The sequence below is a fragment of the Lepidochelys olivacea genome (assembly GCF_965140295.1).
Source record: "Lepidochelys olivacea isolate rLepOli2 genome assembly, chromosome: 17".
Taxonomy (NCBI): Eukaryota; Metazoa; Chordata; order Testudines; family Cheloniidae; genus Lepidochelys; species Lepidochelys olivacea.
In genome coordinates this window covers 23,173,984-23,191,572 of record NC_140427.1, presented here as the reverse complement: position 1 = coordinate 23,191,572, position 17,589 = coordinate 23,173,984, and the positions used below count along the sequence as shown (strand labels likewise).

Here is a 17,589-nt window from a genome sequence, read left to right as displayed (position 1 = left end):
TTCCTTTCTTCCTTGTGTCAGGATCCTGAACTCGACCAGCTCATGGTCACTGCCTCCCAGGTTTCCATCCACTTTTGCTTCCTCTACTAATTCTTCCTGGTTTGTGAGCAGCAGGTCAAGAAGAGCTCCGCCCCTAGTTGGTTCCTCCAGCACTTGCACCAGGAAATTGTCCCCTACAGTTTCCAAAAACTTCCTGGATTGTCTGTGCACCACTGTATTGCTCTCCCAGCAGATAAGAGGATGATTGAAGTCGCCCATGAGAACTAGGGTGTACGATCTAGTAGCTTCTGCGAGTTGCCGGAAGAAAGCCTCGTCCACCTCATCCCACTGGTCCGGTGGTCTCTAGCAGACTCCCACTATGACATCACCCTTGTTGCTCACGCTTCTAAACTTAATCCAGAGACTCTCAGATTTTTTCTGCAGTTTCGTACTTGAGCTCTGAGCAGTCATACTGCTCCCTTACATACAATGCAACTCCCTTTCCTTTTCTGGCCTCCCTGTCCTTCCTGAACAGTTTATACCCATCCACGACAGTACTCCAGTCATGCGCAGGGAGAAGAGTACAGTCATACTGGTAGCGCCAGCCTGGCCTTGCCAGCACTGGTATACCATGCTTCTGGAGCTGTCAGTGGATGCTCCATTCTCATTGCCTCTGCTTCCGCACCTGATCACCCAAGGCCACAGTCATCTTCATCATCACGATATCGAGTCTCTTTACCTCACCGCTTGGAAGCTTCATGGCTCAACCTGATTGAGCTGATGTGCTTGGAGCCCGTTAGGGAGCTTCTGCTGGGCAGCAGGAAACCCTCCACCAGGGCTACCTACCTGGCCAAGTGGAAAAGGGTTGCAATCTGGTGTTCTCATAGGTGCCTGCATTGGGAGAGCACAACCCTACCACTCATCTTAGACTACCTATTAGACTTAAAACAGCAGGGCCTCTTGGTTTCATCTCTCCAGGTTCACCTGGCAGCAATTTCAGCTTTCCACCTGGGAGCAGCCGGCTGTTCAGTCTTGGCCAACCCGATGGTCAGTTGCTTCCTGAAAGGTCTGGGCAGGCTATACCCGCAGATTAAGCAACAAATCCCAGCGTGGTCTTTTCCAGGCTAATGGGACCCCTGTTTGAATTCCCAGCAACTTGTTCATTGCTCGACCTATCGTGGAAGGTGGCTTTCCTAGTCACCATTACGTCAGCAAGGAGAGTCTCCGATCTTAAAGCCCTAACCTCCGATCCTCCTTATACCATTTTTTATAAGGACAAGGTACAACTTAGGCTTCATCCAGCCTTTCTTCCAAAGGTTGTCTCCCAATTCCATGCCAATTAGGACATTTTTCTGCCAGTCTTTTACCCTAAACCTCATGCGGATGGCTGGAAACAAAGAATCATAGAATCATAGAATAATCAGGGTTGGAAGGGACCTCAGGAGGTCATCTAGTCCAACCCCCTGCTCAAAGCAGGACCAATCCCCAATTAAATCATCCCAGCCAGGGCTTTGTCAAGCCTGACCTTAAAAACTTCTAAGGAAGGAGATTCTACCACCTCCCTAGGTAACACATTCCAGTGTTTCACCACCCTCCTAGTAAAAAGTTTTTCCTAATATCCAACCTAAACTCCCCCACTGCAACTTGAGACCATTACTTCTTGTCCTGTCATCTTCTACCACTGAGAATAGTCTAGAACCATCCTCTCTGGAACCACCTCTCAGGTAGTTGAAAGCAGCTATCAAATCCCCCCTCATTCTTCTCTTCTGCAGACTAAACAATCCCAGTTCCCTCAGCCTCTCCTCATAAGTCATGTGTTCCAGACCCCTAATAATTTTTGTTGCTCTTCTCTGGACTCTCTCCAATTTCTCCACATCCTTCTTGTAGTGTGGGGCCCAAAACTGGACACAGTACTCCAGATAAGGCCTCACCAATGTCGAATAGAGGGGGACGATCACGTCCCTCGATCTGCTCGCTATGCCCCTACTTATACACCCCAAAATGCCATTGGCCTTCTTGGCAACAAGGGCACACTGTTGACTCATATCCAGCTTCTCGTCCACTGTCACCCCTAGGTCCTTTTCCACAGAACTGCTGCCTAGCCATTCGGTCCCTAGTCTGTAGTGGTGCATTGGATTCTTCTGTCCTAAGTGCAGGACCTAAGCAGGAGTGGAAAGACTACACTCGTTGGATTTTCGGAGAGCTCTGGCTTTTTACATCAAATGCACAAAGCCGTTCCGTAAGTTGAACCAGTTGTTCGTGGTGGTTGTGGATAGAATGGACGGCCTTCTGGTGTTGTCACAGAGAATTTCATTATGGATCATGTCCTGTATCCGGGCAAGCTATGATCTAACAAAAGTTCCGGCCCCTGCACTAATGGCTCATTCCACAAGGGCGCAGGCCTCCTTGACAGCATTCCTGGCCCAGGTCCTGATCCAGGAGATCTGCAGGGCAGCAACATGGTCCTCAGTTCACACTTTCACCTCTCTTTATGCCATTACCCAGCATGTCAGGGACGATGCTACATTCGGCAGAGCAGTGTTTCATTCAGCGATTCCTCGAGCTCCGACCCCACCTCCTAATTAGGGCTTGGGAGTCACCTAATTGGAATCGACATGAGCAAGCACTCAAAGAAGAAAAAATGGTTACTCACCTTCTCATAATTGTTGTTCTTCGAGATGTGTTGCTCATGTCCATTCTAAGACCCACCCGTCTTCCCATCTGTCGGAGTAGCCGGCAAGAAGGAACTGAACAGGTGGCTGGTCGGCAGGGACCTATGGACACCGCCATGAAGGCGCCACTCCAGGGGTCTCCAGAGCCGACCAGACAGATGCTGCTAGGGGAAAAACCTTCCGACGACTGTGCACATGGGCACACACACACCTAATTGGAATGGACACGAGCAACACATCTCAAAGAACAACAGTTGCGAGAAGGTGAGTAACCGGTTTTACTACCTGTATGGCCCTGAGGATGTCACATGAGCTGGAGCTGTGTGCTGATTGGGCTGCAAGTGGCCTATGGCCATAGGTTGAGAACCACCACCCTAGAGAGACAAGGTGGGTGAGGTAATACCTTTTTTTGGACCACCTTATGCTGATGAGAAGCTTTCAAGCTACACAGAGCTCTTCCTCAGTCTGAGAAAGTGTCACGAGATCGAACAGATTGTTTAGCATAAGTAGTCAGCACATGTTCTAAGGAACCATTCAAGGTGAAGTGACCCGTTAACATCCCTGTGGTGTAAGTTAAGTCAAACTGGGGCTGGTGCAGACAAGCCCACAGTTTCAGCAAGCCCTAACGAGCTCCCTAATAGCTCCCCTACCTCCCGTGCAGAGTGGACCTCGGTGAAGGAGAGGATTTGGCCCACAGCAGCATGCAGGGCTGAGTATTTAATGTCAAGTGCCTGATCCTCCCTCCCTTATATCAGTTCAATCCGGTAACTTCAGTGTAGCTGCTCTTGGTGTGAGTGCAAGGAGAATCAGGGCTGAGCGTGTTTCCACAGCTCAAAGCTAAGCCCCTGGGTAGATCCCAGCTATAGAGTGTGTCTACACTGCAAGCACCATGGTGCTCACAGTAGCTCTTCTTCTGCTCTGCTGGTTTGGAATAACAAATGGAATGTTTGGTTTCAGATCCAGATGTTGCCCCTGCACGTCCTGCTCTTCAGTGCACTAAGAAGATTCATGATGAAGGGAGTGAAGAGCTGGAATCGTTACCTCAGATCCCCAATCCTATGTCTAGTGTCACCAAAATTCCAGTCTCAGATGCTGCTGCCACATCTCAGAAGCAAGTCAAGAGACTGGAGTCCCAGTCAAGCTCTTCAAAATCAGAATCCATGCAGAACAGTCCCAAGTCCTGCCCCACTCCAGAGGTCAGTGTTGTTTCTGGTGTCCCTTGTCATTACCCAAGTGGGGATAAGCACACCTTGGGATCAATGCATTTACTAGCACTGCTTTCCTCCGCTTACAGCTACCTCTTAAACCTGTGTCTGGGAACTAGAGAATCCTGTGGAAAAATAATAGAAAACTTGCAGAAAACTGCTGAAGGGATTTGCTCCCTCTTCACTTGTCAACACTCTGTGATGGCCATTTGTATAGATCATTGTGGTCTGAGAGGAATGCAGACAACCGAAGAAAAGCCCTGGGAAATTTATAGCAAGTTTCCTGAATGTTTTCAATTTGTGTTTAGTCCTGGATAGTCTTTGTTGTGATTTCACAGCCCTGGATTGCCACACAATAGCTGCGTACTGCAGCCTGTAGTAGTGGTTTAGCAACATGAAGGCATGTGCCTGTGCCCTGCTGTCCTTGGCATAGAGCCAAGAGGGCGCATGCTGGTGCAAACATTGCTGCTGATACTGTTAGATTTATTAGTAGCTGTTGGTGCAGGAGATCATGAAGGACTACTGAGCTGGTGACGGCAGATGCAGACAGGTTATATTGACTTCGCTTTCTCCTCCCTCTCAGGGATGTGATGGCAGCTGCTCCCTCTGCCCAGTAGGTCTCGTGTATGGATTCTTGTGGGGCTCAGTCCTGTCCCCGCCCTTATTTAATGTTCCCGTTAGATCACTAGGGAAGCTCATGAAAATCTATGTCTCGTAAGAGAGTGCTCCTTTCTTCTTCTGATTCTATGTCCACTCTCCAGTGTACTCTCTTAGCCTAGCAGAGTAGGTTCAGGGCTAAGAGCCAAGAGATCCTGATTTCTAAGCCTACCCTTCCTGCTGACTATCTCTCTTAGTACTTTGAACTTCACAAGCCCTCTTTAAGCTTCATAACATTCCTACAAGGTGAACAAATATCATTGTACTGACAGGGTGACCGAGTCACAGACAGATCAGCTGATGTACCCAAAGTCATAGCTGGGATTGGAACCCAGATCCCCTGAGCATGAACTGTATCTCAGTTTCAGGGTGATGGCACCTGACTTCCCCCTTCCTGGTCCCTGGAGGGCACTCACTTAAAGTTTCTGGCCCCCCAGCCATCACCTCCCTTGGAAGGAGACCGTGTCTGTCTCCCTGCTGACCAGGGTTTTAAGACTGCACAGCTCCCTGCCTTACACTTTGTTATCTCCAGCAAACCGGTCCATCTAACAGCTAGAGCCAGGGCATTGCTTTCTCTCCGAGGGCTGTAAACTGTGTATTGGCAGCAGTTACAAGTGAACACCCAGTTCTTCGTCGAGTTAGTAGTGTCCCTATGGGTGCTCCGCTGTAGGTGTATCTGTGCCCCTGCACCTCTAATTGGAGATTTTTGGTAGCAGTGTTCATTGAGCCTGCACATGTGCTGTCCCTCCCTTGTGGTCTGCCTCAAGGCTATATAGCACTGCTGGGTGACCGCCCCTGCCCCCCGCCCTGTTCCTTCTCAACCGCCTTTGGCCTCCAAAGGAGCAAGCAGTCAGCCCTTCTTTATTTGCATCATTAGCATAAGTAGTTGGTTTTTTTTTCTGTTTTTTCTCCTTAATACTTAGCTTTTCCTTTTTGCTCTGTCGGGATTAAAGGGAAAAAAAGAAAAAGAAGTTTAGTTTACATTTCCTGCCCTGTCTGGGGGGATTGCCCCCTACTCCCTTGGGCGTTTAGAAGATTACGTTTTTTCAGTTAAAAAAAGAGAGGAAAAGAAGAGGAGGAGGAAAGAAGACCTTGCATCTGCATAAATCACTGCTAGAGGATGATAGCCCCCCACGCCCGCCCAGGGGCATTCCCGGCTCTCCCGGCTCCAAGAGGTGCCTCTCCTACAAGGAGTCGATTCCTGTAACATCCAGACACTCACTGATCTGGTGCCTGGGAGAGTCCCATAGAAGTGCTTCCCTTACCACAGCTAAAACTGCAGGCTCGCAGGAACTGAGAACTGAAGTTAAAACTCCTCCTTATGAAGAAGACACTTTAGTCTCCAGGGGACTCCGGTGCTGCACCCGGATCATCCCTGGAGTCTTTAACTTCAAAGGGGGTAGAGTTGTGGAAAAACCCAGCAGACTCCCCCTGTAAAGGCTCGAAAAAAGGGCTCTGAGTCGCTGGCCAGCCAGAGGGGTTCCCCAGTGCAGCCACCTCGGTACCGATGGCACTGGCAGCTCTGAAGCATGGTACCCAGAAGGGGGCCTCTGCTATGAGCTCTGCCGCACCCATCGCCTGGAGAAACCAGGGTCTCGGGCTCTGAGGCAAATGGTACTGCCCCCTAATGAGAAAGACAATTACCGTATTGCCTCTAAAAGAGCAACTTTCGGTACCAGGTGTGTCAAAACTCCCACCTAGGGAGAGCTCTGCACCTTCTCAACCATTGGTACCGAAAAAGTACCATGGACGCTCCTCTGTGGTCCCGAGTGAGCCCAGGGTACCACATGAGCTCTGGTACTCTGGAGACCTGACGGTTGGGGAAGAACTGCAATCCCCATTACTCAGTACCGGGCCCCAATACCCAGGGAAAGACAGTACCATACCGTCTCCAAAAGAGCAGCTCCGAGAAAACTTTCAGTATTGGCTGCAACAAGACTCCCATCTAGGGAGTGCTCTGCACCTTCTCAACCACTGGTACTGACAAAGTACCATGGACACTCCTCCACGGTCTTGAGTGAGCCCAGGGTACTGCATGAACTCCAGTATCCTGGAGACCTGATGGTTGAGGAAGAACCGCAATCCCCATTACTTGATACTGGGGCCCCCGTACTGAGCACATCCCAGCACCCGGAATCGCTCTTGGCACCAGGGCAGGTGGTAGATGAGCTGCAGATTGCCCTACAGGAGATGCAGATGCACATCACAAGTTGGTGGATATTCTGCCCACCTCTTTCTCATCTAGTATTGCCCGCCCAATTAATGAGGTGATTCTAGATCCTGCCGAAGTCATCTGGCAGACACCAGCCTCTATCACACCAACCAGCAAGAGAGCTGACAAAAAAATACTGTATCCCTCCCAAAGAGGCAGACTTCCTGCTTCAACATCCACAACCCAACTCCATTGTAGTGGATGTAGTTAATGCATGAGGCAAGCAACATTGTGCCAAGTCGACCCACTACGATTGAGCTTGGGAGGATGATGTATTTGTTGGTGACATTAGTTTTGAGTTGCAAATTGCCTGCCTTAATTGATTCTAGCAGGTTCTTGATTGGCTGCAGGTGTTCTAGTCAGCCTGTCTTAATTGTCTCCATAAGGTTCCTGATTGTTCTGGAACCTTCCCTGCTCCCTTACCCAGGGAAAAGGGACCTCCTTCGCTTGCTGCTCAGCTATATGCTTTCTATTCTCTGCTAAAGCCCCACTGACCTGGGCTTTTTTTACTTTTTGACCCTGCTTCAGTTCCCCCCCCGACCGGGCCAGACGCTTTTTCTTCGGGTTTTTTTTTTTTTTTTACTGTTTTTTTTTGCTGCCGTTCGAGTGCTGCTCGGCTGCCAGCTTGCTGCCCGGCCCCCCACGCCTGCGCTCGGACGCTGCTACTGCTCCAGCTGAAACTCCCGGGGGGGGGGGGGCGGACTGCCGACCTGCTCCCCGGAGGAGGGGAGTGGAAGCCCGCAGACACAGCCGTTTGCTGTTTGTTTGTGGACCTGTAATTAACCGACAAGTTATTTTTTTCTCCTTATCTACTTGGCATTTTTGGAATGCTCCGCAAAGCCTGGGAGAGAAGATAGCCAACAGAGGAATCGCCCAGGGAAGCTACAAATCATCGTGGAGGGGGCCGTAAGACTGAGTAACTTTTGAACTGTACTCTCGTGTGGGGGGAGTTTGACTGTGTCTTAACTGCATTTGTAGGGGCACAAGGGTGTGGTACGGAGCTGCTCCCCGATCCATCGGTGCCCCCCCACAACACTACTACAGCCGTCATGGCCCCCCCGCCGTCCGTCCCTGCTGGCAACTTGCCATCTGCCTCTGGATTCAGCTGCTTGCTCTGAATTCCGCCATCCGGACTGGAAACGACAGCCGACCAAACAAGACTCTTTGGACAAACGCGCGTGGGTCCACATCCCCTCCCCCGCTGCACTGCCCACCCCACAGTTTGCCCCTACTACCGGATCCCAACTCCTGTTTCCTCCCCTTGTCCAGTCCGACCCATTTGCCCCTCCCCCCCGCCTGCAGCCCAACAGGGAGAAGTGGTTAATCTGCTTCCCCCTACCCCCCCTCCTTCTGGTGTCTCCCCGTCTCTCCCTGCTCACAATGGCGGGGAGGGGTGAGGCCCCTCTAACAACCTCAGGTTTCAGAGTAACAGCCGTGTTAGTCTGTATTCGCAAAAAGAAAAGGAGGACTTGTGGCACCTTAGAGACTAACCAATTTATTTGAGCATAAGCTTTTGTGAGCTACAGCTCACTTCATCGGATGCATACTGTGGAAACTACAGAAGACATTATATACACAGAGACCATGAAACAATACCTCCTCCCACCCCACTCTCCTGCTGGTAATAGCTTATCTAAAGTGATCATCAAGTTGGGCCATTTCCAGCACAAATCCAGGTTTTCTCACCCTCGCGCCCCCCCCGCCCCCGCACAAACTCACTCTCCTGCTGGTGATAGCCAATCAAAAGTGACCGCTCTCTTTAAAATGTGTATGATAATCAAGGTGGGCCATTTCCAGCACAAATCCAGGTTTTCTCACCCCCTCACCCCCATACACACACAAACTCACTCTCCTGCTGGTAATAGCTCATCCAAACTGACCACTCTCCTTACAATGTGCATGATAATCAAGGTGGGCCATTTCCAGCACAAATCCAAGTTTAACCAGAACGTCGGGGGGGGGGGGGGGAGAAAAAAACAAGGAGAAATAGGCTACCTTGCATAATGACTTAGCCACTCCCAGTCTCTATTTAAGCCTAAATTAATAGTATCCAATTTGCAAATGAATTCCAATTCAGCAGTTTCTCGCTGGAGTCTGGATTTGAAGTTTTTTTGTTGTAAGATAGCGACCTTCATGTCTGTGATTGCGTGACCAGAGAGATTGCAGTGTTCTCCGACTGGTTTATGAATGTTATAATTCTTGACATCTGATTTGTGTCCATTTATTCTTTTACGTAGAGATTGTCCAGTTTGACCAATGTACATGGCAGAGGGGCATTGCTGGCACATGATGGCATAGATCACATTGGTGGATGTGCAGGTGAACGAGCCTCTGATAGTGTGGCTGATGTTATTAGGCCCTGTGATGGTGTCCCCTGAATAGATATGTGGGCACAGTTGGCAACGGTCTTTGTTGCAAGGATAGGTTCCTGGGTTAGTGGTTCTGTTGTGTGGTATGTGGTTGTTAGTGGTGTATTTGCTTCAGGTTGGGGGGCTGTCTGTAGGCAAGGACTGGCCTGTCTCCCAAGATTTGTGGGAGTGTTGGGTCATCCTTCAGGATAGGTTGTAGATCCTTAATAATGCGTTGGAGGGGTTTTAGTTGGGGGCTGAAGGTGACGGCTAGTGGCGTTCTGTTATTTTCTTTGTTAGGCCTGTCCTGTAGTAGGTGACTTCTGGGAACTCTTCTGGCTCTATCAATCTGTTTCTTCACTTCTGCAGGTGGGTATTGTAGTTGTAAGAATGCTTGATAGAGGTCTTGTAGGTGTTTGCCTGTGTCTGAGGGGTTGGAGCAAATGCGGTTGTATCGCAGAGCTTGGCTGTAGACGATGGATCGTGTGGTGTGGTCAGGGTGAAAGCTGGAGGCATGTAGGTAGGAATAGCGGTCAGTAGGTTTCCGGTATAGGGTGGTGTTTATGTGACCATTGTTTATTAGCACTGTAGTGTCCAGGAAGTGGATCTCTTGTGTGGACTGGACCAGGCTGAGGTTGATGGTGGGATGGAAATTGTTGAAATCATGGTGGAATTCCTCAAGGGCTTCTTTTCCATGGGTCCAGATGATGAAGATGTCACCAATATAGCACAAGTAGAGTAGGGGCGTTAGGGGACGAGAGCTGAGGAAGTGTTGTTCTAAGTCAGCCATAAAAATGTTGGCATGCTGTGGGGCCATGCGCGTACCCATAGCAGTGCCGCTGATCTGAAGGTATACATTGTCCCCAAATGTGAAATAGTTATGGGTAAGGACAAAGTCATAAAGTTCAGCCACCAGGTTAGCCGTGACATTATCGGGGATAGTGTTCTTGACGGCTTGTAGTCCATCTTTGTGTGGAATGTTGGTGTAGAGGGCTTCTACATCCATAGTGGCCAAGATGGTGTTATCAGGAAGATCACCGATGGATTGTAGTTTCCTCAGGAAGTCAGTGGTGTCTCGAAGGTAGCTGGGAGTGCTGGTAGCGTAGGGCCTGAGGAGGGAGTCTACATAGCCAGACAGTCCTGCTGTCAGGGTGTCAATGCCTGAGATGATGGGGTGTCCAGGATTTCCAGGTTTATGGATCTTGGGTAGCAGATAGAATACCCCAGGTCGGGGTTCCAGGGGTGTGTCTGTGCAGATTTGATCTTGTGCTTTTTCAGGAAGTTTCTTGAGCAAATGCTGTAGTTTCTTTGGTAACTCTCAGTGGGATCATAGGGTAATGGCTTGTAGAAAGTGGTGTTGGAGAGCTGCCGAGCAGCCTCTTGTTCATATTCTGACATATTCCGACCTATTCATGATGACAACAGCACCTCCTTTGTCAGCCTTTTTGATTATGATGTCAGAGTTGTTTCTGAGGCTGTGGATGGCATTGTGTTCTGCACGGCTGAGGTTATGGGGCAAGTGATGCTGCTTTTCCACAATTTCAGCCCGTGCACGTCGGTGGAAGCAGTCTATGTAGAAGTCCAGTCTGCTGTTTCGACCTTCAGGAGGAGTCCACCTAGAATCCTTCTTTTTGTAATGTTGGTAGGGAGGCCTCTGTGGATTAGTATGTTGTTCAGAGGTATTTTGGAAATATTCCTTGAGTCGGAGACGTCGAAAATAGGATTCTAGGTCACCACAGAACTGTATCATGTTCGTGGGGGTGGAGGGGCAGAAGGAGAGGCCCCGAGATAAGACAGCTGCTTCTGCTGGGTTGAGAGTATAGTTGGATAGGTTAACAATATTGCTGGGTGGGTTGAGGGAACCTTTGCTGTGGCCCCTTGTAGCATGTAGTAGTTTAGAAAGTTTAGTGTCCTTTTTCTTTTGTAGAGAAGCAAAGTGTGCGTTGTAAATGGCTTGTCTACTCCCCAAGATCCATAAACCTGCCCAATCCACCTCCTCCTGCAAAGCTATTGCCGCCCCGGGGTTGTTTCTTTCCCTTTTTTTGCAGATCCCCCCCAAGGAGCAGCCTTTGCATTTTCCTGCCGCGACCCATTAGGAGCTGCAATTTTCCCTCCGCCATCCCCTTCTACCCCAAGGCTTGAGACGGACTTAATAACTTTAGCCTGTCAGACGCCCCATCGGTGGTCTGCACCCTGCCTGCCCACCTCAGCGGACCACGAGGCTGCACCAAGAGCCCCACCAGGGAATAACCGGGAAATCGCAACCCCACCCCCCCATGAGCTGCAAAAAGCGTTGCGGGAGTTTTTAGAAGACATCTGTGGCTCCCACAACAGGGTACAGCTGGCTCTCCAGTAATGGGGGGATTTTGATCAACTCCTCCAGGCCACAAGGGCCCTTATAAAGGAGGGTAGAGGGAAAGGAAGGCACGGGGCCCGCAGCTTCCGTGATGATTTACTCACTTATGGGATGGGTCACGGATTGCTGTGCGACCCGCCAGGGGCTGCGTACACCCCCGCCAACAAGGAACCCCCAGCCCTCCGCATGACGCCTCTCATTATCGCAACTTTGAACACCAGGGGCTGTAGGATGGCTCTCCGCAGGTCCCAGGTGCTCTCTTACCTTCTGGAAGGGGGGTAATCTGTGGTTTTTTCCTTCAGGAGACCCATACGGATCCGACCGCCGAGGACAGCTGGCAGCTGGAGTGGGGGGATGGGGTCAACTTTAGCCACTTCACGATTCGACAAGCTGGAGTGGTGACCCTGTTCTCCCCCAACCTACGGCCTGAGGTGCTAGGGGTCACTGAGGCCGTGCCAGGCCACCTGCTGCATCTCCGAGTCCGTATGGAGGGGCTCGTGGTCAACCTTGTTAACATCTATGCCCCGACAATGAGCCCGAAGCGGCCGCAATTCTATCAGCGGGTGTCCGACTTCCTCGGCACCCTAGATTCTCATGAGTGCCTAGTCCTGGGAGGGGACTTTAACACCACCCTCGAGGAACAGGACCGCTCAGGGGCCAAGCTGAGCCCGGCCGCCGGGAACATTCTCCGAGGAATAGTCGAACATCACTCCCTAGTGGACGTCTGGCGTGACTACCACCCAGATGACACTTCCATGTTCACCTTTGTCTGGGTGGAGGCCCATCGGTCACACCACTCTCGGTTGGACCGTATTTATTTATCCCATTTCCATCTTTCACAAGCCCACTCCTCCAACATTCGGCCGGCCTCATTTTCCGACCATCATCTAGCCACCATAACAGCCTCCCTCCGTGCAGAGAGGCCGGGGTTGGCCTATTGGCATTTTAACAACAGCCTGTTGGAGGATGAGGGCTTCGTGACGTCCTTCCGGGAGTTTTGGCTGGCCTGGCGAGAGCAGCAGCGTGCCTTTCCCTCGGTGTGGCGATGGTGGGATCTAGGGACGTTGCACGCCAAGCTCCTCTGCCGTGACTACACTCGGGGCACCAGCCGACGGAGAAATGCAGCGATAGAGCAGTTGGAATGGGAGGTCTTAGAGATGGAGAGGCGTCTGGCCGCCAGCCCCGAGGACCCGTTCCTCCGCGGAGCGTGCCGGGAGAAGCGGGAGGAGCTCCGGGCCCTCGAGGACCATCGGGCCCGAGGTGCCTTTGTTCGATCCCGCATCCGCCTCCTTCAGGAGATGGATCGTGGCTCTCGTTTCTTCTACGCCCTGGAGAAAATGAGGGGGGCCAAGAAACACGTCACCTGCCTTCTAGCAGAAGATGGCACCCCCCTCACGGATCCGGTGGAGATGTGTAGGAGGGCCCGTGGCTTCTACACTTGCCTTTTCTCCCCGGATCTGACTGATCCTGGCGCTTGCAGGGTGCTCTGGGAGGAACTCCCCACGGTCAGCGTGGGCGACCAAGACCGACTAGAGCTGCCTCTCACCCTGGCCGAGTTCTTGGAAACCCTCCTTTGCATGCCCACCAATAAATCTCCGGGCATGGACGAGCTGACTGTGGAGTTCTACTGCGCATTCTGGGACATCCTTGGCCCAGACCTAGCCACTCTCTGGGCTGAGTCTTTGTAGGGCGGGGTCCTCCCTCTTTCGTGCAGGCGAGCGGTGCTCGCCTTATTGCTGAAGAAGGGGGGACCTCCGTGATTTACAAAACTGGCGTCCTGTCTCGCTCCTTAGCACGGACTACAAAATCGTAGCGAAAGCAATCTCGCTGTGGCTAGGGTCCGTGATGGCGGACGTGATCCACCCCGACCAGACCTACACTGTCCCAGGCCGCAGCATTTTTGACAACCTATTTCTAGTCCGAAACCTTTTGGAACTCGGGCGTAGAGACGGTCTGTCGTTCGCCCTCCTGTCTCTTGATCAGGAGAAGGCGTTCGATAGAGTGGACCCTGGGTACCTCCTGGGCACTCTGCAGGCGTTTGGATTCGGACCTCAGTTTGTGAGTTTTCTCCGGGTGCTGTACGCCTCCGCAGAGTGTCTGGTTAGGCTTAACTGGACCCGGACTGAACCAGTCGGCTTCGGGTGAGGAGTACGGCAGGGGTGCCCCCTCTCGGGCCAGCTGTACGCTCTGGCAATCAAGCCCTTCCACTGTCTCCTCCACAGGAGGATGACAGGGTTGGTGCTGCGGGAGCCGGAGCTGCGGCAGGTCCTGTCGGCGTACGCCGATGACGTACTCCTCGTGGTCCAGGACCCGGGCGACTTGGCGCGGGTGGAGGCTTGCCAGGCCATCTATTCGGCAGCCTCCTCCGCCCAAGTCAACTGGGTCAAGAACTCTGCCTTGGTGGTAGGGGACTGGCGGCAGCTGAGCTCCCTCCCACCCGCACTTCAGGCCATCCGGTGGAGTGCGGGTCCACTGCTCTACCTCGGCGTTTACCTTTCCGCCACGCACCCTTCCCCGCCGGAGAACTGGCAATATTTAGAAGGCGGGGTGATAGAGCGGCTCCGGAAATGGACGAGGCTATTCCGATGTCTATCCCTCCGAGGGAGAGCACTGGTGCTTAACCAACTAGTCCTGTCCACGCTCTGGTACCGGCTCAACACCCTGGTCCCGGCCCCAGGTTTCCTGACCAACCTCCGGACATCGATTCTGGGGTTCTTTTGGTCAGGACTGCACTGGGCCCCTGTTGGAGTTCTTCATCTCCTCCTGAAGGACGGAGGGCAGGACCTGAAGTGTCTGTACACTCAGGTCCATGTCTTCCGCCTCCAGGCCCTACAGAGGCTCCTCTATGGTGCAGGTAGTTTGACGTGGAGCATACTGACGCACGCCTTCCTGTGCCACTTCCAAGGGCTCCGATACGACTGGCAGCTCTTTTATCTTTGTCCGAGAGGTTTTCTGCGAGACCTCTCCAGGCTGCCAGTCTTCTACCAGGACCTCCTCCGGACCTGGAAACTGTTTTCAACGACCAGGTCCGTGGCGGTCACTGTGGGAGCAGATCTCCTCAAGGAGCCCCTGCTACGCAACCCCCAGCTCCGTGTGCAGGCGGCAGAGTCCCGCTCGGTGCGCCAGAGGTTGGTCCTGGCAGAAGTCACGAGAGTTGGAGACCTCCTGGACTATGACCGGGGAGACTGGCTGGATCCCCTGACGCTCGCTCAGTGCATGGGGCTCTCCGGAGCTCGTACCCCCCGGCGCGTACTTCAGGAGGTGAAGGCCGCCTTGATGCCCGCTGATCGGGCTTATCTCAACCGAGCCCTGCGCGAGGGCGCGCCCTGCCCACGCTCTACTACAGGCCCGCTGGACCTTTCCATCGGGCCTCTACCCCGTAGATCCCAACAAACCCCTCACCCTTTCACTGCAAGCTGGCTGCATGAACTGCAGCCGGTCAGCTTCCAAATCGCACCACGGAAATATCTATACACACTCATGCTTCACACCTTTCACACCCACACCCTGGTGTCCCGCCCCGATACAAAGTGGCAGGACCTCATGCCACCTTTGAAGGGTGAGCAACCCCGGTGGGCCAGCCTGTATTCCACCTGGGTCCCGAGGCCCGTTGGGGACATTAGTTGGCGGCTCCTTCACGGAGCTGTGAGCACGGGCTTGTTTTTGACGCGGTTCACCCCCAACCCGGATACTTGCCCTTTTTGCAACGTGAGGGAAACCCTGGCACACGTATATTTAGAGTGTGCCAGGCTGCAGCCTTTTTTCCGGCTCCTCACGAATATTTTATTACACTTTTGGCTACACTTTTCCCCTCCCCTTTTTATCTACACACTCCCCATCCGTGGCCCCACAAAATCGCGAGATCTCCTGGTTAACCTCCTCCTAGCCCTAACTAAAACAGCCATTTATAAAACCAGAGAGGGGAGGTTGGCTAATGAAGCGTGCTGCGATTGTAGGGCCGTTTTCCGATCCTCAGTACATTCACGTACCCGGGTGGAGTTCCTCTGGGCGGCGTCCACCGACTCCCTTGACGCCTTCGAGGAAAGGTGGGTGCTGTCCGAGGTTCTCTGCTCGGTGACCCCGTCCAGTTCCGTCTGTCTGACCCTTTGATTGAGGGGAAGAGCGAGAGACCCCAGCCCCAGCTGTTGCCACTGTGGATACCATCATCACTGTCACCTAGGAGGGGTCCTATCAAACGTGGGTGTACGTCCCCCCCACTTCTAAACCGTCACCCTGCAGCTGTGCCCATCTTGTCGGGCACTCTCAGGAGAGGGATAATCGGTGACACTGGGCGTGGCACTAGGTAACTCGAGGGGGTGGAAGACCACGAGTGTCGAGGAAGCCCCCCGCTCTGAGCCCAGGCTAGCCTGAACACTTCTCCCTCCTGAAGGCTGCTGTGTTATACCTTGTGTTTGCTTTTGTTTTGTTGCATAGTTTTGCTTTATCCTTTTTGGTGATTCTTTGTAAGTGTTACACAAATAAAATCACTCTACTATAAAAAAAAATTACTCTCCTATAGTCATCTGGCCCAACCCTGTCACACTGCACACAGTATTCCAGGTGTGGTCTCAGCAGTGCTGTGTATAATGGTACTGCCAGATCACACTGGCGGCTTAGTCATCCTGTGATCAACCAATACACTCAGGTTTTTCTCCACCTTTGTCACTTCCACCTGATATATCCCCAGATTATAGCAAAAATTCTTGTTATTAATCCCTAAATGCAGGACTTCGCACTATTAAATTTTGTCCCATTTCTATTACTCCAGTTTACAAAGTTGTCCAAAGTTGTCCTCATCTTCTTGTATGAGGCTAAGTAAGAGCAGAAATAAGGTAGGGAAGGAAAAGGATACACAAGTAGGGAAAGGTGTGTGACAGAGGTTAGGTGTACACTGGGATAAAAAAACCTTATTCCCGGGGCAATTCTGCACCAATGTGTGCACGCAGAATTCATGTCCCCTGTAGATTTCTTTGCTTCCCCCCAGAAAATGATGGGGAAGCAAAGGGAAGCCACAAGAATGGTCATGTACCCCTCCCCAGCAGTGCGGGGCACGTTATTTCAGGCGCCCGGAGGCAGAGAGGAAATCATTGTGGGCGGGGGGCTGAGGATGCCCCGGCAGGTAGCTCCTATCATGTGCCAGACTCAGCTGCTAGTCCCAGCCTGGCTGCAGGGAGGCGGTGGGGATGGGGGAGTGTGATGGGATTTGCTCTTCCCCTGCAAGGAGTGGGCAGGTCAGACCCACCCCCAGAAACCTCCCTGGCTGCAGGAAGCTCTGCTTTCCTTTCCGTCTCACACCCTGCCCCCATCACTCCTCAGCTGCAGGGGGAGAGGTCACTGTACAAGGAGCTGCTCCCCCATCTACCCAACCCCTGTCCATCTGGCCCTCCCATACCCATACCTGCCAAGCCTCACTCCCCTGCACCCAGAACCCCCACAGCAACCCCCCCAAGTTGCCACTCCACCGAGCCTCACCCTCTGCATCTGGAGCCCCCCCTGCACCCAGCCCCCACATTGAGTTCCACCCCCCTGCCGAGTCCCACCCCCCTGCATCCAGACCCCCACTGAGCCCCTCCCCCCTGCATCTGGACCCCCCCACCTGATTGAGCCCCAACCAGCTGCACCCAGACCTCTACCCCACCAAGCCCTTCTCCCCAGCACCCAGACCCCCTTGCTGAACCCCCCCACACCCAGACTTCCCCTGCTGAGCCCCTTCTCCCCACATCCAGACCTCCCCCCCCGCTGAGCCACAACCACTTTCACCTTGGCCCTCCTGAAGAGATCTCCCACCTCTGTGCAGCCAGTGGCTTGTGCTCCCCACTGCCATGCTAGAGCCTCTACATTTATAAACAAAATATACAGAATTTTGCAGGATAATATTGCACACAGAATTTTAATTTTTTGGTGCAGAATTCCCTCAGGAGTAAAAGCCTGCAGCTGGCCCAGGTCAGCTGACTTTGGCTCGTGGGGTTTGGTCTCCAGGACTGAAAAATCACTGTGTAGTCGTTTGGGTTCGGGCTCGATCCCAAGCTCTGGGACTCACGAGCTTGAACATCTACACAGCAATTTTTTGCCCTGCAGCCCAAGCCCAGTCATCTGACCTGGGGCAGCTGTGACTGTGCCGGGGGCTTTTATCCCCATGTAGATGTACCCAGAGTCTCAC

At 52.5% G+C, this 17,589-nt stretch overlaps 1 protein-coding gene across 2 annotated transcripts in view; it reads left to right on the top strand.

The window, feature by feature from the left end:
* The window catches only part of TSPOAP1 (TSPO associated protein 1), a 232,948-nt gene that overhangs the window by 109,832 nt on the left and 105,527 nt on the right, over window positions 1-17,589 (top strand). For both annotated transcript variants that reach the window (XM_084651357.1, XM_084651358.1), the window contains one exon: window positions 3,609-3,847. In XM_084651357.1, the coding sequence (XP_084507483.1) occupies window positions 3,609-3,847 (239 nt within the window). The remainder of the gene's footprint in view (window positions 1-3,608; window positions 3,848-17,589) is intronic.